This window comes from Brachyistius frenatus, unplaced genomic scaffold (assembly GCF_029030835.1).
Source record: "Brachyistius frenatus isolate BFR_SWC_R1_liver_20210118 unplaced genomic scaffold, ASM2903083v1 Contig_127, whole genome shotgun sequence".
Classification (NCBI taxonomy): Eukaryota; Metazoa; Chordata; class Actinopteri; family Embiotocidae; genus Brachyistius; species Brachyistius frenatus.
The window spans coordinates 525,001-543,296 of record NW_027210726.1 but is presented as its reverse complement, the minus strand read 5'-3'; the positions used below and the strand labels follow the sequence as shown (position 1 = coordinate 543,296).

Below are 18,296 nucleotides of genomic sequence, written 5' to 3'. Positions count from 1 at the left end.
GTGTGAATTTCGGAGATAAATACAATCTATTTTTCTTGATTAGATTGGGACAAGGTCTCCCACCCGTCCTGTTTACAGTGCACACAGACACTATCACACATTGGGTTAACCTGGGTTAACTCTGCAAATGTGACACTCTCAACATGGAGCCTATCAGAAAATTGAGTTCTGTCACAGGAATGTGCTGGAATTCACTGTGACTCTCTATCTTTCCTCCCTTTCTTTCCTCCTTTCTTTCTGTCTTTCTGTATTTTTTGTCTTTGCCTCATCTTCCATGTTATATTTTAAGATCTTTCTCTGTCTCTGTAGGGTGTTTTCCTTTTGTCTCTGTGTTTCCTTTCTGCTTGTTCACCACATTTCTTTGTTGTTGCTACATACCTTTCCTAAAGTGCTCAATATTTTTTTCCACAGCCCTCCCTCCCTCTCTCCCTCCCTCCCTTCACTGATTTCTCCCTCTTTCTTTCTGTCATTCTTTTTCTAGCACCGCACCTGCCCAGTGGCATTTTACCTCTCATACCATCCCCTCTGTGTGTGTGTGTGTGTGTGTGTGTGTGTGTGTGTGTGTGTGTGTGTGTGTGTGTGTGTGTGTGTGTGTGTGTGTGTGTGTGTGTGTGTGTGTGTGTGTGTGCGCGCGCACACGCACGAGCGCTGGCTCTGCCATTCTGCATTGCAGCTCAGCTCTGACTCAGGGTACCATCAGATACCACTCACAGAATGCGTCATGCAGGAAGCAAAAGGTGCTTGTTTTTATAAAAGTGTGTGTGTGTGTGTGTGTGTGTGTGTGTGTCAGTGGGTTTCAGTGTTCATGTTTAGGGAAAACTACGCCTGTGTGCTCGGATGTGGGTGGATGTGCTTGGGCAAACCTTTTGTGTTTAGTAGAAGGGAATTTGTTTGGGCCTGTAAGTGTGTGTGTGTGTGTGTGTGTGTTGGAATAGATTTTTGTGTTTAGGCTTTGCTGCAGAGGCCTCAGGAACCACCACCATGTTTACAGTTCATCCTCTATAAATGGTGTGAGTGCATGTGCACCAGTCTGAAGCCGACAGGAAGGTGAAATGTGTGTGTGTGTGTGTGTGTGTGTGTGTGTGTGTGTGTGTGTGTGTGTGTGTGTGTGTGTGTGTGTGTGTGTGTGTGTGTGTGTGTGTGTGTGTGTGTGTGTGTGTGTGTGTGTGTGTGTGTGTGTGTTGAGTGAAGTGGAGTGCCTACCTCTCCACTCTAAGTATTGCCTGATAACCCCGAGTGACCTGGATAATGAGAAGTGGAACAGTGGCTTCCCAGCAGGCCTCTGGGCCTGCCTCAGCTAAAGCTGCTCCACCGTCTGCATTCTTAGGTTTGCCTCCAGTGTACGCCGGCAGCCAAAACACAACAGATAAAGCTTACATCTCAATTTACAGCGCTGTAATGTGGATGTAGCCAGGTAGCCTCCATGGAGGAGAAGGCGAATGTGGTAAGAAAAGATGCCGGGGGAACAACGGACAGATAAAGTCCCGCTGTCTCTTTCTACCGTGGCTCTAATAATTCGCCCGGGGCAACTACTACCTTTGCCCTTGTTACATAGTGTTGCTTTAAGACAGCAGTGCTAAAGCTCAAACTACCAAATATCAGCCACCAAAACACTGCATGTAAACCTGTTTGTCTGTTTAAAAGTGGGGCCTAATGAATTATATAATGTGGGGTTTTTTTGGCCAATATTTTTTTCCCAAAACTATTGAAATACAGTAGTTAATGTTCGCATGCTAAAATCGTAACATAGGTTGATGGAAATGCTAAACATTAGCATGGTTTTGGTGAGCATATGAGCACACTGACGTTCACATTTAGCACAAAGAGCCACCGTAGTTCTAAAGTCCAGCCTCAGTGGGCCTTTAAGTCAGCTTGTGGTCTTGTTGAATTCCATTCAGGCCAGTATTCAAGTTCCCCCGGGTAGCCATTGCAGGACAGACACACACAGCCAGGAAGAAAACGGATCCCAAAGTATCTAACTTATGTGGAGACCACATATTCTAATACTAGCAATTATGCCTATTTGCTATCAAGACACTTGAAAATATAGCGAGAAAGCCTTGCGTCTTTTGTGTCTAAAAAACATCTCAACATTTTGAGTATCTTTGTCTCTGATGCTTCACTTGGAGCTTCAGTTATTAAACATCTGTTTTTTAGTAAGACCACAACTTTATGAAATAAAAGTATTAAATTGCTTGAAAGCCCCTGTGTAATCTGTACAACTGAGACTAATGAGAAATATGTGAAAATAAAGGTCATGCTTTTCTAAATAATTATATTACCCAAAATCCAATTGACTTGTTTGCAGTCCTGCCCACTGTTAATCAGTTTTTGGGCATGACTTTTCTTGGTGGCTTCTAAAGAAAATGAGGAAAGAAAAAGCCTTGATTTGTGCTGTGTTAGTAAAAGGTGATCAGTAATTTTTAATATAACAGATGAAGCTGTCACTTATAGTTTGTTACACAACTAGGATTTATTTTGTATTTTCTGACAGTGCAGTTATGTAACATTGTTCATTGTCTTTGTGTGCTTTGTGATCCTGTGTTGTTTATTTAATACTCAAATGGTTGTCTGACAGCAGAACAGAGAGAATAATTAAGCAGGTTTTAGTGCTGTGACTCCCAAGTGTTCATGTGGATTTGTTGGAAACAGAAACAGCATCTGAGTCAGAGGTAACAGAAAATGGGCTCCTCACCATTACAGGCATTTGCTTCCTCCCACTTCTACATCAAAGTGTCACTTAGGATTCTGTGAGAACTCGAACAGAAGAAAAAAGAAATCCAGCAAATCTCCTTTTGCAGTTGAACTTTTACTGCTATAAACACTTTTCCACTTCCTGTCAGGAATGACGTTTATTTTAACCTGAGATAAAGCAACAACGGGTGAGCATGCACCTTCTGTTTTCCCAATGCTAGCCACGCATGCAAGCATGGCGCGTTAAAGTCATCAGAGGCCTCGGGAGCTGAGTTGATAACTTGCAATATTTGGCCTTATCAGCGAGAGATGGTCCTGTGCTGTGAGGGGGATGACAGAGTGTGAGTCATTTGTTGAGTTTATGCCCCTCTGACTGCTGTGTTTCATGTTCACTGCTCTGGAAAGGCCTCTGGAAGCTGTGCAGCCACAGTGAGCCCACCAGCCCTCATACCGCAGCACCACTTTTCATGGAGGCAGAATTAATTTCAATTTTCACGTGCAATATTTCCTCAAATCCAGCTCAGTGTTTACCTCAGGAAAACCATTTAACAACATTAAGTCCATGTAACATCAAAGCTGCTCACCGAAAGCCAAAATAATATTATAATAATGATAATAAACCACACTCAAGCTCACTTTTGTGGATTCTTTTCATCCTGTTGGATTAAAATCACCTCGGGTTGCAGAGTCTTCATAGATGACAGGTGTCAAATCGTCTGTTAAGCTACAAACAAACAAACAGCACATCCTTCATACCAAAGTGGATGATAGACTGACTTCAAGGCAGCGAATTAGCAAACTAATTAACTGTACATACCTGAGATGAGGTATTGGCAGCATTGTTGCGCTGATCTGCCGTGATAGATGTCTGTTTCCTCCTCCACGGCCATGCCTCAGTTCTCCCTTCCAGAGCTGGAAGAAAAAAATTTAAATAAAAATGAGCTCAAGAAGAAAATATGCATTGCAAAGAAAAAAGTTTAAATACAAAACTAAATGTTTCTCTAGTTTTAATGTTTAATGTTGAATGAAGCTGTTATGTTATGATGTAAGTTATTTCAGCTTAATTTCTCATGCTTATATTCATGTGTGCAAGTGAAAGTATTTTTGTTTACTTTTGTTTGCAGTAAATTGTGTTGTGAATTCTATGTGATAATTAAATCCTTTTTACAGGGGACAGAGGAGGGTGGGGGATTTTTTTTTTTTACACCCTCTATATGAAATATATGTTAAAATAGAACCATACACTAAATCCATAATGATTAGACTTTGGATTGTTATATTTTGTTATGTGTTGTTGGGAGAAACACCTTAAAACGACACATCACCATCCACTTGTTGCCCCGTCATTCAAAAAATACATTTTCTATTGAATAAAGGTTTAAAAAACAAAAAAAAGAGATCAACTTTGTGTATGACCAGGATCAGTCCCCAATTTACCTTCTGCATACATTTGACTACTTTATTGTATGTGTAGTCTCAAAAGCACTTGATTTTGATTCACCGTATTTTTTTCTACTCTGAAATATCTCTGAACTCAATGTCATTTCTTTTGGTAGTTTACAAGAGCACAAATTAATGCTTCACCAGTAATCCTTTTAGGTTTTCTCGGTGGTTATTTATCGTCAACTGGTGCTTGTATTTTCCTAAGTTTTTCTCCACCACCTGGGGTCAACAGGTGAGCTTGTGTGGTAAAAGTTCATGTGTACTTGACTGCACAACAGTTCCTCTATAAAGGCACCTGTTCCCTGTGAAGGAGAAAAAAACCAAGAGAAAAGTAGGAGGAATAAGAGCGCGAAAGGACCCATCTGTTGCTCATTCAGCAGCATGGACAGGTGGCTCTGAACTGGTTTATAAAGACTTTAATTAATGATTCCACGCCTTTCTCTCTCCCCTGACTCCCTTCTTTCTCTCCATTTTCTTCTTCTTCAGGTTCAGGGACGACAAGGGCTATGTTCTGTACCCGCAGATCGGGGACCGGCTGGACCTCATCTGCCCTCCGCTGGACACCGCCAGGTCCACGCCAGAGTACGAGTTCTACAAGCTCTACCTCGTATCGTCGCGGGAGCAGGCGGACCGCTGCGAGGTGATGGGACCCCCGAACATCGTGCTCACCTGTGACGAGCCCTCTCGCGAACGTCGCTTCACCATCAAGTTCCAGGAGTTTTCGCCCAACCTGTGGGGCCACGAGTTCAAGAGCATGCACGACTACTTCATCATCGGTGAGTCCAGGAACCAGACACAACACGTTGGTGTGTGTGTGTGTGTGTGTGTGTGTGTGTGTGTGTGTGTGTGTGTGTGTGAGAGAATGCATGTTTATGGGCGTTGAGCTTCATTGCAGTGCGTGGGTGGTGATGGTTGGGGGGAGGTGTGGGGGGGGTTGTTATGATTGCATGGCTGATTTCTGATTGTGCCTGAGTGTGTTTGTTTATTTCGGGGATGATGCTGCTGATTGGGTGGGTGTGTTTAGAGTAATTAGGTTTGAGGATTGTGTGTGTTATCCAGTCCACACGCGGATACAGTACAGGACAAGCACTGCAAAAAATGACCCAATGAGCATGCGTTTTTAAAAAAAATGACATTTAAGGGTATTTTTTTTACCAAATAAAATCTTGCACTAGTTGCAGATAGTTAAATAAACTAACTTCAATTATTTTGACCTCTAGTTTCACCTCTGAAATTAAACACACTTCAGGAGACATCTCTGTTGTAAGCAAAAGAAAATGTTTCTCTCCAGTCTTTTCATTTCTTGCAGTGTCCCTGGATCTACTACTTGTGTGGGATTTCATGTTTATGAAGTCTAGTTACTTTTGTGTCTCGGTGTCGTTTCTGAGAGAGGTTCTCATTGCCGCGTCTTTGTCCTGCTCGGCTGCTGTGCCGGCCTCGGGCCTGTTTATTGTTACTGCCAGCCTTGCAGTGACCGCAAATGGTGCAGGGCAGTTTGTTTTGGTTTATTCAAAAGGTTTGTTTGGAGTTACGCTGTGCGAGGACCCAGTGAGGTCATCAAGGCAAAGAGTTCGTAACAGACGGAACAATCTGCAAGCAAAAGGTCGCGACAACCGAAACCTGCGGGTTGTCTCTAAACACAGACCAAGAGCGCTCGCCTTCCGCAATTGCAGCAATACACACAACACACACAGAACGGACTCACGTGCATGGACGCACACACACGCCCACCAGTTTCCAATACAAACACAAGCAGTGTAAAAACACCTCAGGAGTGAGAGTGTGAGCAGGATAGACAAAGAGAGAGCCCCTGTTTGATTCCCATAGCTCTCCTCCCACGCACCTGCAAGCTCTATTCACTCAGGTGTGCAAATGCTCTTTTCATTTCTTTTCGTCTGCTGCTGGAAAAAAAAAAAAAAACTAAAAACGATAGAACAAGTAGAGCCAGGAGGAGGAGGAGGGAGCTGGGACAGAGATGGAGAGACGGAAGGAGAGTAGGAAAGAGACAAAGAGAATATACAAAACCTCTCGGAGTCTCTGATGTCCCTCTTGCCTCTTTGTGTTCTATATTTGTTTGGCGGTTTCAGGTACGCTCAGTGTTCACTATCAGTCCTCATGGCTGGGGTGTTTGTGAAGAGAGGTGAGGGACTGGGTGTAATTCTCCTGCACCCTCTATCAATACCAGCACGCAGGTATTTCTCTCAGATTAGATATGAGGAGGTGAGATAACATGCAGCGGTGCAGTAAGCCGCCATTATATTTGCACCCAGGGATCTAATGATGCAGGCATTTAGGCCCTGATAAGTGGGGAGGAAAATTAATGCAATCTAATGCCTGCTAATTCCTGATTGGATGACTGACAGATGTCAATCAAGTACGGCTGACACTCACAGGATACATAAAACATGTGAGTGTTGGATGACAATATTTAAATACTGTACTAATTTAAATTGGTACACCATTATATAATGTATCTTTTAAAGTCCAGTGTGCACTTGTTTAATAAGGTTTCAGCACATCTTGTACAGTCAACATCCAACCCAGTATCATGGCAAAGCGTGAAATAGACACGCCGGTCCACTACTGCAAAACATGACATTGCCAAGCTTTGGGTTGTTTAAGCGTGAAAGTTACACACACACAGGTAATTGTCATGTGACGCGAGATCATGTGACCAAGGTTTCCGCAATAGAGGTGTTGTTGACCAAGTACAAAGGGCATTTCTTGGCATTATTAGCAGGCAGGGGGTGTGGCTTGGTGGCATTAGTCATTTCTTGCATTTCTTGAGTTATTTTTTGTTTCCCAACCCCAACCATGTTTTTTGGCACAAATCCCAACCATGTGCTTATTTAGTAACCCCAACCGTGTGTTTTTGCAAAAAGTTTTATTTTCCTGTATATCACGGCTCAAAGCATGGAGTAGGTTTTATTTCTGTCCACCACAAGCAAACATGTAGGTTTAACGCATAGACAACGCCAGGCGTAGCTATCTCACATTTTGCTATAGTAGACTGGTGTCTCTTTCATGCATATAACAAAATATTTTGGTGCTTTTTATGCTGTCCATAAGCATAACCTAACATTAGTGTTTGCTTAGATGTCCATATATATATATATATACAATATGAATGTATGCTTAATACACATAGAAATACAGTACTGAACAAGAGATTTATGTATTGATATATCAGTTAGAGACTGTTTTTAGGGACGTCCTTCCATTATATAAAAATGTATTTTGACTGTAAGTGTCAGGCCAACAGGTACTCGGCAGCATACCAGGTATGCACCGTCATAACAAACAGAGATCTGTTGTTTTAAGGGACGCTTTCACTTTGTTTTCTCTCCGTCTCGAGCATTTCCCAAGATGTTCAAAGTGCCCAGGGTTCAGCTCACATCTTAAGTCTGAACAAACAGTGATTATGTCTCGAACACACCCAGTCGGCTGCTTATCCTGCACAAAGCCAGAGGGTCAGGTTTTAAAAAAAAAAAAATTCTGTCACCTTAAAGCGAAAAAAGATTTTGCGGGACCAGAAACATGTCAGCGTCGGGCTGCATGTTTCTCACCAGCAGCTCTCGTTTGCTCACCTCTCCTCTGCCCTCGCACCTGACGACCAGGTGTCCAGAGATAGAAACACCTTTATCTCCACACACAGCCCAGACTGATCGATTGACAGCTCCAGCCCGATCGATGACGGCTGCAACACAAGGTCACACACGCGCACTCACTCGCACACATACACACACATTTGAAGAGGTGAGGAGACGCGGGAGTGACTGATCGTAGAGAGCATTTGGTCTTGATAATTTACTGATAACATCCCCGGATCGCTTGTGTGTAGGGAGCAACGTGCCTTTGATCATGTGTCCTTAATGAAGAATTGTATTGAGTCTCTCGCCAGAGCTTCTGTGTACTTAATGAGCCTGTGATATAATTAATAACTGTTAATCTTTCTGCTAATTTGGAGCCACATACCGTATCTGCTGCAGCATATGTGTGCAAACTGGCCCTACTGGGGGGATGCTGCGCATACTGAACCCGCCGTGGACCGTGCGTTGTCCCTGAAATCAGTTCCAGTAAATGTATGTTTGTGCATGTGGGCAAAGGCACCGATGTATGCAGACACCTCAGGGAAATCATGTCTTAATTAACCTATAGCACAGTGTGATTTAATTTGCACACTGCAGACTGGGCACACATGGAAAGTGTATGTATGGTGGTGGGGAACAGCAGCAGGAAATGAGGCAGTGGAGGTTAATTTCAAAGTTAAACCTATTACAGGTTACTTGTTACTTACTTAAAGCCCACTGGGTGACACATAAACCGCACTAAAACTGTGATTTGATTTTCACATTGATATCATCATCAAGTACTGTTATTGATTATTTAACAGAGAAAATAAAGTTTGTGTCTTGAGAAAATCTGACTAGTAATCTGAAAAAAAACAACCTTCAACTTCCCGTCTGTTTTTGCCCACTCTAATGTATCACAGATGCCACTGTTTTGTAATCAGATTACTTGAATCCCATTAAATGTAATTCTTTACTTCCGCATCCCGGGGAGAAGAGAGAAAGAGCGGCAAAATTGATTAGTTCTACTTATTGATTGATGTTTTCATTCATAACATGAGGTCAGAGTTTATGTAAACCCATTTCTCTGTCACACACTCTCTCTCCCTCCGTCTGTTTTGTCCGAGTCACTCTCACAGCTTCTCCACCCTTTTAGCTTCTCCTCGTCTCTTTCACCAGTCAAATCTGACACGCACGCACGCACGCACGCACGCACGCACGCACGCACACGCACACACACACACACACACACACACACACACACACACACACACACACACACACACACACACACACACACACACACATAACTTGTTGAGTACATCAACCCAAACTGCAGATCAAGCCTTTCACTGCTTTTAATAAATCCTTTGAAATCAGAGTGTGACACACTTTTCACATGCATGCACTGACACACACACACACGCACGCATGCACGCACACAAACACTTTCATAGTTAGAGTGCGGTCTTGATGACACGTCTTCTTAATGAGAACTTCAGTGGAAAACCATCCCAATGCAGTTTATTGAGTTTGCAACTTAACAGACGGTGTAGACATGAGTAGAACAAGAGAGGGTCAGTTGATTTTAAAGGGTCACTTCACCCAAATTAAAAAGAAACATCTTTTCTGACATGCTCCTCGTGAAACCCAGCTTACTTTTATTCACCCAGATTTTCTCTGATATTTATCAAATAAAATCAACAACATCTCCTGGACCGGTAACCTTTCAACTTCGGATATTCCACAGACCTCTCTGCGAATGTTTTTATCTGACGAAATAGTCCTAAAAAAAACTGATAACGTGTATTGTGGATTATTTTTTGTAATTTCCGTGAACATATCTGCAAACATGCAGCTTTTCAGAGATCAATTCTCGGTGACAAAGTGCAGCCTGTGTTATTCCTGGAGTATTTGTATATAAAAAGCATTATGACGAGGCACAAAAATGATCAGAAATGGGCCTACTTTAAGTCAAAAAGTTATACAAGTGTTACAGACGACATTTACACTCACTTTCCTGTAATTCTCCAACATTCATAATGTTTAGTTTACAGTCCAAAGTGACAAACACCACCTATCTTGTTAGAAAACTGTTAACTAAAACAACATTACAAGTATTAGGCATGGCCAGCAGTCAAACCAGTGTCGTTTTCCTTTGAGATTGATTGATGAAAGTAGAGACAGGGAAGGCGTGGGCAGGCTGACTCACAAAAAGGAATGTAAAGAAGGAGGATGTGCAGGAAGAGTAAGAAGAAGTCTGAATATTCTGCTCATGCAGGGATGAGAGGATCAAAGCCGTAGGAAAGATAGGAAATGACAACAGACAGACGACAGTTTGACGTTAAGCGTGCGGCTGATGTGAATGGGATGCGAGTGTCAGTTGATACACAGCCGCTGCATCTAATCTGCAGGGTGACACTGAAACAACGCGGCCACTTTCAATCACCGCCACCGCTGCTGTCAGGGGAGCAGCATGCACACACACACACACACACACACACACACACACACACACACACACACACACACACACACACACACACACACACACACACACACACACACACACACACACACACACACACACACACACACACACACACACACACACACACACACACACACACACACACACACATGTTTGAACACACACTAACTTGCAGTGAATGATTGCGGGCTCACAGTCAACATACACATGACCTCATATACGAGTGCTCTCTCTCCCACACACACACACACACACACACACACACACACACACACACACACACACACACACACACACACACACACACACACACACACACACACACACCAGTAATCTTCTTCGGTGCTCTCACTAACATATGCATGCTCACATCACCATACACATGGGCTTTCTCAAATGTATGCACTCACACACACTCTGGCATACAAGCATGCCTGCGGTTGTAAACACACACATTCAACTCGTCTCCAAATAGCTCACACAGACCCGAAAAGACATATGTGACACTTGCACACAAAGTTTGGTTCGATCTGCGGCGGTAGATGGGTCAGTCGCTGTGGGACTGCGGTGTTGTTGTTGTTGCATACTGAGACAGATGGTAGTGTGCGTATGAGTGTGTGCGCACATTTGGGCCAGGTACAGGTATAAAACCGTGTGCACCTTTTGTGTTTTGGCTATGCAGCTAGCAGGTGCATGTATGGATATGTAGGATAGACATGACGGTAGTTTTGTGCGTGTGCGTGCGAATGAGTCCCAGCGGTGTGTTTACGGAGCAGGGCCCCCGGGGGCTTTGCGCAGTCGCACAATGGCAGAGATAAACAACTCCACCCCGCTAATATGAATAATAGAAGAGCTGACTGGAGCCTGCAAACCCAGAAAAATGTGTTTGTGCATGCATGTTTGCATGTGTGTATCTTTGGGGAAGGTTTTTGTGGGAAGGTTGTTGGTGTGTGCCTGCAAATCGTATTTTCTCTCTCTGACTTTTCTCGTGTTGTATTACTGTTCTCCATCTCTCTGTTTATCTTTCTTGCCAATCCATCTGTCTTTATTTCCTCCTCTGTCTTATTGTGTGTCTATTCATCTGCACGTCCTTGAATATGTGTGCCGCCATTACAGCGGCCATTGGAAAGTTTTGCTTGGTCTTTCTGTGTGCAACTCGGGACAGGGTGTGGCTACGTGTATTAGTGTGTGTGTGTGTGTGTGTGTGGTCTAATTGCTGGACATCACGGAGCAGGCGTAGCACTTGCAGACAGCGATGTCGAAGTGTTCAATAATGCAGAGGTACTCACTGGTTTATTTATCAGGGTTAAGCTGAAATAAATGACACAGAATCCAGACGGAGGGGGGGGGGAAGACAGAGGGGGTGAGAGGGATGAAGATAGAAAGAGATGGTGAACGATAGCGAAACGGAGAGTGAAACAGAGAGGAGAGAAGACAATGGAGGAGTGGAAGCGGAGAGAAACACTGCACTGCAGCCTAAATGAGCTGCACCTCGCCACTCTACGTTACCATTACGATTCCCTATGTGCATACACACGGGGCTGTGAGTGTAAGTGTGTGTGTGTGTGTGTGTGTGTGTGTGTGTGTGCACGCGCGCACAACACACAACTTGGTTTTGTGACTGCAGTGGGAAGAGCAAAAAGTGAAAGATTCAAAGAAAGATGGAAAGCAGCTGGGTAGAAGAGGTGGGGAATCCAGGGACTCCTGAGAAATCTATATCTGCTGAATATTTGATCAAGTTTAAGCCCTCTGATTTGAGCCTCCTGCCAGGCTTTAAAGCAACCACAGACACAGAGGAGGGAGGAGAGAGAGAGCTGCAGGAAAGAGAAAGGGGGGGTGAGAGGATGAAGGAGGGAGAAGCACGATGACCACAGCAAGGTACTTCGGGCAAGGGCAGTGGATCGTTTCTAAACCGAAATATCACTGAAATGGAAAATGACTATGCAGTATACATCCCATCTTTACTTCTGTCGTACAGGAGATAAAGAGATACATTTAAATAACTTGAGAAAATAATCATACATCTAGTTTTATGTGCATCTAGTCATTATACATGTCAGCTGCTACTGGGAAAAAAAGGAAGGGTAAGTCCTGGAGAGATCAGCAGTTCATTGTAGGGCCAACAAAGAAGACACGCAACCACTCACACCTACAGCCAGTTTGGAACCTAACATACATGTTGAGGGAAGCCAAAACACAGGGAGAACATGCACACAGACACCGAGCCGACCAGCAGGTTCAAACCAAGAACCTTTTTTTTTTTTTTTGCTGCGAGGTGACAGTGCTAACAACCACGTATTGAATTACACTTCAAATTTCAACATTAAACAGTCACTGTTTCTTTACTTTATTGATCACAAGATCCTGGTCTCTTTTATATTATATATTTGTAGTTTACTATAAGAAGCTGAATTTGTTTAACTGGAACAACTTAACATTGTCAAAATTTTAATTAAGTTCCAACCACATACCATCCGTAAGTAAGTTAACAACCCCCGCATCCAGGTCTGTGTTTGAACCACTGCTTGTTAAGGGTGTAATGTGTTTTGATACCATCGAGAAGGCACCAGAAATCCAAAACAATGTAGTAACTTAGTCTTGATTCAGTCTGTAGATCTTTTATAGTGGGTAAAATTCATCATAAAGTCTGAATGTTTATGAAGGTTTAGTGAGTAAAGAAAGTGGTTTTAAAGTGGATTGTTACCCTATTTAAATGTTTTCATTTCTAAATAAAAAAATAGACACCTGCAGACAAGATCTTTTCTACCACAACTACTCTGAATAAAACTGTGTAATACATTTTTCAATATCAAGTGTATTTATGCTTTCACATCTGTTGTGGCCCTCGGGGGACACGCCGAGAGTCCGCCCCAAGCCAGCCCCTGATAACTATTTTGAGGAGGACCTGAGACTGCTTTTCTAGCCCACAAAACATTTTTCACACTCCACCAAACACATCGAATTCTTGGGGCGAACAGCCTCAGTTAAACTCTCATGTGTGAAAATAGCCTTGAATAAAGTGCAAAAGTGGAAAATGGAATAGAATAGGCCAGCAGGGGTTTGGTGCAATGGATCCAACTAATTTCCCCTCTAGAGATAAACTTCATCAGCATCTCTTGATGGATAAGAGAGAGTGGCGAGTCGAAGAGATGACTCTCTTTAAAGTCGTCAGCCGAAAGGTTTTAAATGATGCCCGATATTCCCTCGAGGTGTACGTGGCTTCATTATATGCATGGAAATATGTACACATACTTAAATACAGTTCTGCAGATCACTGCCAAAAAAAACACTGTAAACATGCACCATACGCTGACACGTACAGTGGTGCTACAAATAAGGCAAAGGCATTTCTGGTGAAGATAATAGAGGAGAGGGATGGAAATGAGCTGATGTGAAGTGACACTGGGAGAGAGCCAGGGATATTTGGACATGAAAAAGAAAAGAAGAGCAAGAGAGAAGAGAAAGGGGAGGAAAAAGATGAAAAAAAAAAAAGAAAAAAAAGATGCGCACTGAGTGTGAGTAAGAGAAAGTGACAGATCGCCTGGCCGATTTAGGTCAGCAATCAGAGCTGCGTTACTGTCCGCGAGATTGTGTGTGTGTGTGTGTGTGTGTGTGTGTGTGTGCTGTTGTTTCAGAGCTTATGTGTGTGTGTGTGTGTGTGTGTGTGGGCGGTGGGTGCATTTGTGGGTATTTGTGTGTGATTGTGAGAGTGTCCTGTTTGTGTACGTGTTGCAGGCTGATGGTGTGTGCGTGTAGTTGTGGTGGTGGGGGTTGATTGCGTGAGCGAGTGTGAATATGTCGCTCCCGTTAAAGGTCAGACTAGAAAAATCCCTCCCTAATTGGATTGGGCCTGGTTAACGTTGTACGATTCATTTAACCTCCCTGCATTGTCTGTATGTCTCACACATACGCAAACTCACATGCACAGACACACAAACTTTTCACGTTGGCCGTCGCAGCTCGACAAACAAAGGCACTATTGTGCTGCTGCCGTCTGCTGAGGAACATCTCGCAGAAGGATGTGTTTCCCGGCAATCAGGCATGGAGGGGGGGGGGTAAAAACAAGCGTACCTCTGAGCTGACCTCTGCCATGAGTGGAACGTATTACCAGGCTAATATAGCCTTGATTTAGTGCCCAGGTTCATGCAAACATGAACCCTGATCAACATAATGAACGTGTTCACACAGACAGATGTGTTGCCCCACACAGACATGCAGATGTGTTGAAACTTTTCTCCGTAACCCATCTGTCCTCTCTTTTAATTTAATGAAATGGTTCACCATTTACTTACTCTCTGTCTGTGGTAAAGGGATACAAAGCCTAGCTTTGCATAAAGACTGGAATCAGGGGGAAGCTGCTAGCCTGCCCCTGAAAAAAAAACCTAAACATTTCCAGATTATATTTTTCAAGAAATATTTACTATCTTAACTACAGTGACATCAGAAGCGCAGCTAAAGCTAAACAGAGCCACCTTCTGTGTTTATCTTAGCGCAACAGAAAGATTGGACACATATGCAAACGGCTAGTCTGTTGCAACAGAAAAAAAAACATTTCTACCAACAGCTCTTAAATTGTCTGTTTTACATGATGTATCTTGTTCATGTAACTTGTACATAAACACAAATGGAAAACAGCAATTGTTATTTAAGCAGGAGTCAAACAACGTTTTCTTGACAAAATCAACACTTCCTCTGTTTTTCAAATTACAAAAGCCCTCTAACATTGCATCAGACAAACCCTTAATTTCTTGACAAGGCCTGTAATGTGAAACATTTGCGGGAACGTGACTGAAATCGGACAGTAACACTTTAAATAAATTATACAGAGCATCTGCTGAAAATAGCATGATTATATTATCGACCTGATTACATTATAGAGATAAAAATGTACATTATTAACTATTGCACATGCACTTACCACTGTGGAAACACTGGAACTTCGGGAAATATCCCCAAGCCCCCCTGGTAGCTAGATATTTTGGCCTTGAATACAATAGTAAAAGTTAAAAGTTTTAACAGTTGTATGTTTAGGATTTTGACAAAGCAAGGCTTGCAGTTTCCATGACCATGTCCTGACTGCAGCTCTGTAATATAGTGCATAGACATGAATTTGTCATCAATCTTCTGATCCACTTCTCAGAAAGAAAACTTATTGGCCTGTTTTCTAAAATATTGAATTATTCTGTTTGGAGAACAAAAATCACACATGTTTCTTTTGGGAATAGTTTTTCTATAAGTAACAGACATGATCTTTGGCATGTGTGAGGCGGATTACGGTGTTCTTGGATCATGATTGGACTCAGCAGCTGTTCAGTAGAAGAAGATTGAGAGGAAGAGGAGGAGCGGGAAGAGGAAAAGTGAGTGAGAGAGCGAGAGAGAAGAGTAAATTATAGGGGAATCAGACAAACTGGAATAATTTGAGCATGCAGAAGAAGAAATGGAGGAATTGAGGGGGGCAGAGGCTGTGAGCGGGATGATGAAATGAGAATTTTTGTGTGCTCTGAGGAGACAGTTGAAGAAGACAGTGTTGACAGTCAGCGGAGCAAGAGGGCCCACGGCTCAAAGTCACAAGGACAAACAATCAGCTGCAAATCCTTTTAAACCACCATTTAAGCAGCCCTAATTACTCAAAAAAAAAAAAAAAAAAAACTCCACAAAGAACATCATTATCACTCTGCGCTCGTGCGTGTGCGTGTTGTGTGCGTGCACGCACGTGTACTCCACTTGTTTATTGAAGAGAGATTCATTAGCGGACTGGCTGTTTACTTGTTCTCGACTAATCGTCATTGTTGCGAGATACTTTGGGTGCATTTCACAAATACAACAAGGCATTTTCTGCAATTTTTCTATCCTCGCCTCCCGCCGCCATAGCCCACACCCCTCCACTCACTCGCACCCTCCACCTTTATTGGCTGGAGGAGCTCTTTCTCTCTCTCGTTCTCCCGCTCTCGGCCTGGCTTGTTTTGTACTCGAGGGTCAACCTAAGCCAAGAACGCTTAATTTGATGCACGTTGTCCACTCTGGAGAGCCAAGGGTTTGATAATTGTTTAGAATGCACAAAACGTGCGAGCCAAAAAGAGCTGGGAAGTGGAACGGGGCGGTGGAACTAATGGTCCCAATGTTGTCACGGCCCGTGTAAGTCCTGCGTGATGTGCTGCAGGGCCAGACAGGGAGAGGCTCGATGGTCACAAATCAGCAGCAGGGTCGGGCGTCTTGAATGTCACAGGGAGCGGAGCGCTGAGTAAGTGATACAGTGGAGAGTTTCAGATGAAGACGACTTCAAGTAGTCCCTGTAGTTCGAATATTAATCCTCTCTGTTCCCTCTGGGGGGGCTTATCGTCCATATTAGTACCACACATCTGCTGCTGCAGTATGTGCTGATTATATATTGATGGGGAGGAGGGAGGGTGGGGGGAGGTGGGGGCTTGGATAATTGAATACCCTCATCATGGAGGGGAGTGCTTGGTCTCGTTTCGCCACTTCAGACTATCTCAAGTGGGTGGGTGGGTGGGTGGGAGGGGGGTGGAGCTACTTTTCCACTTCTGTGTGTGTGTGTGTGTGTGTGTGTGTGTGTGTGTGTGTGTGTGTGTGTGTGTGTGTGTGTATATATATGTGTGCGTTTGTGTGTAATACCCTTTTGTCCGCCTCTACCCACCCCCGGCTCCAGCTTTAGATCCAGGCCCTAACCACGGATCCAGCCCTGCTAACCACTGGTTTAATATATGCAATTAAGAAGCTAATTAGAGTAATTAATTCAGCCAGGGCCACGGCCCAGCCTGGCCCCTATTCACAGCTTTGGAACTGCCATAATCCTCCTCCCTCTCTACACACACACACACACACACACACACACACACACACACACACACACACACACACACACACACACACACACACACACACACACACACACACACACACACACACACACACACACACACACTAACAACACAAAGAACAACACACACTCAGACACCGCTATGCCCTCATTATGAGCGGGGTCTTTGTTGGCTGTGTGTGTGTGGTGCCAGAGAAGTCGGAGATGAAGAAAAGAGTGTAAATAAAGACAGAGAAAAAGTGAGGCAGTCAGTTCGGTATAATGAGTGAAAACAGTGAACTAATTCATTGGCACCTCCAGCCCTGCTCGGTTGCTCTCTTGGTGGCGCTGCGAGAGAAGAGGGCCCTGTTGTGGCAAACGGCGTCTTACCTCATCTATAGCAACAGTTCCGCTGTCACTGCCTCTGGAAGGAAAGACGAAGTTTAATGGAGAATGTGGGGTCTGTTTTATTGGTTTAACCTTTATTTAGCCACGTTTGTCCCCTTGATGATTTAAGAACTGTTTTTACAAGCCTGACCTTGGCAAAAAAAAGCTTGATTATATTATTGCAGGTCGTTTTTAAATTATTTGCAGCTTTAATTAAGTGCTACCTTTTATTTTATTTTTCAATACTAAAAGGCAAACACGGTGGTTTTGTCAGTCTTTAGTGATTCATGTGCGCGCTATCAACCTTTCGTAGCTTGCATTTGGCTCGGCTCTCGCAGTACAGAAAGAAGAGACTAAGTAATTCCAGGTTTGTTATTTTTGCAGTCTGATTAGGAAATGTGTGATGAATTGAAGATTAGAGGACCGGGACAGATTTACAGCACTTGGAGCGCGCTGTTTTAAACGGATTACTGATCAAGTGATCGAAGAAGTTTTTGGCGGCAGCGCTCGAGAAGAAAAAGGTCGCTCAGCCCACAAATATGACACAGAGTGACAATTAGTCATCGTTTATTTTGGGTTTGCATGTTATATGAAATGCTAACGCGATTCTGCCTATTTGCTGGGATTTGTGCGACCTTTTTTTTAAATTTTTTTTTTTTAATCACCGAGTACTCCTGTGTAACTGATATTTTTAGCTAAGTACCCCTCATTGAAGACATTGACATTAAAGTGCACTCTTTTTGCTCCCTGAGTGCAGAGACTACATCACACTCATATCAACCTTTACACCACCTCATCAGTTCTTGTTGTGAGGTTTTGTCAGTCAGTTTTTGAGTGGAATATATCTCCCATCTGCCATGTTTTTAAAAGAGCTGCCAGCAGTCTTTGGAGGTGG

At 43.4% G+C, this 18,296-nt stretch overlaps 1 protein-coding gene across 1 annotated transcript in view; it reads left to right on the top strand.

Moving 5' to 3' along the window:
- The window catches only part of efnb3b (ephrin-B3b), an 81,179-nt gene that overhangs the window by 34,646 nt on the left and 28,237 nt on the right, over positions 1-18,296 (top strand). The window contains exon 2 of the mRNA XM_069714166.1: positions 4,624-4,913. Within this exon, the coding sequence (XP_069570267.1) occupies positions 4,624-4,913 (290 nt within the window). The remainder of the gene's footprint in view (positions 1-4,623; positions 4,914-18,296) is intronic.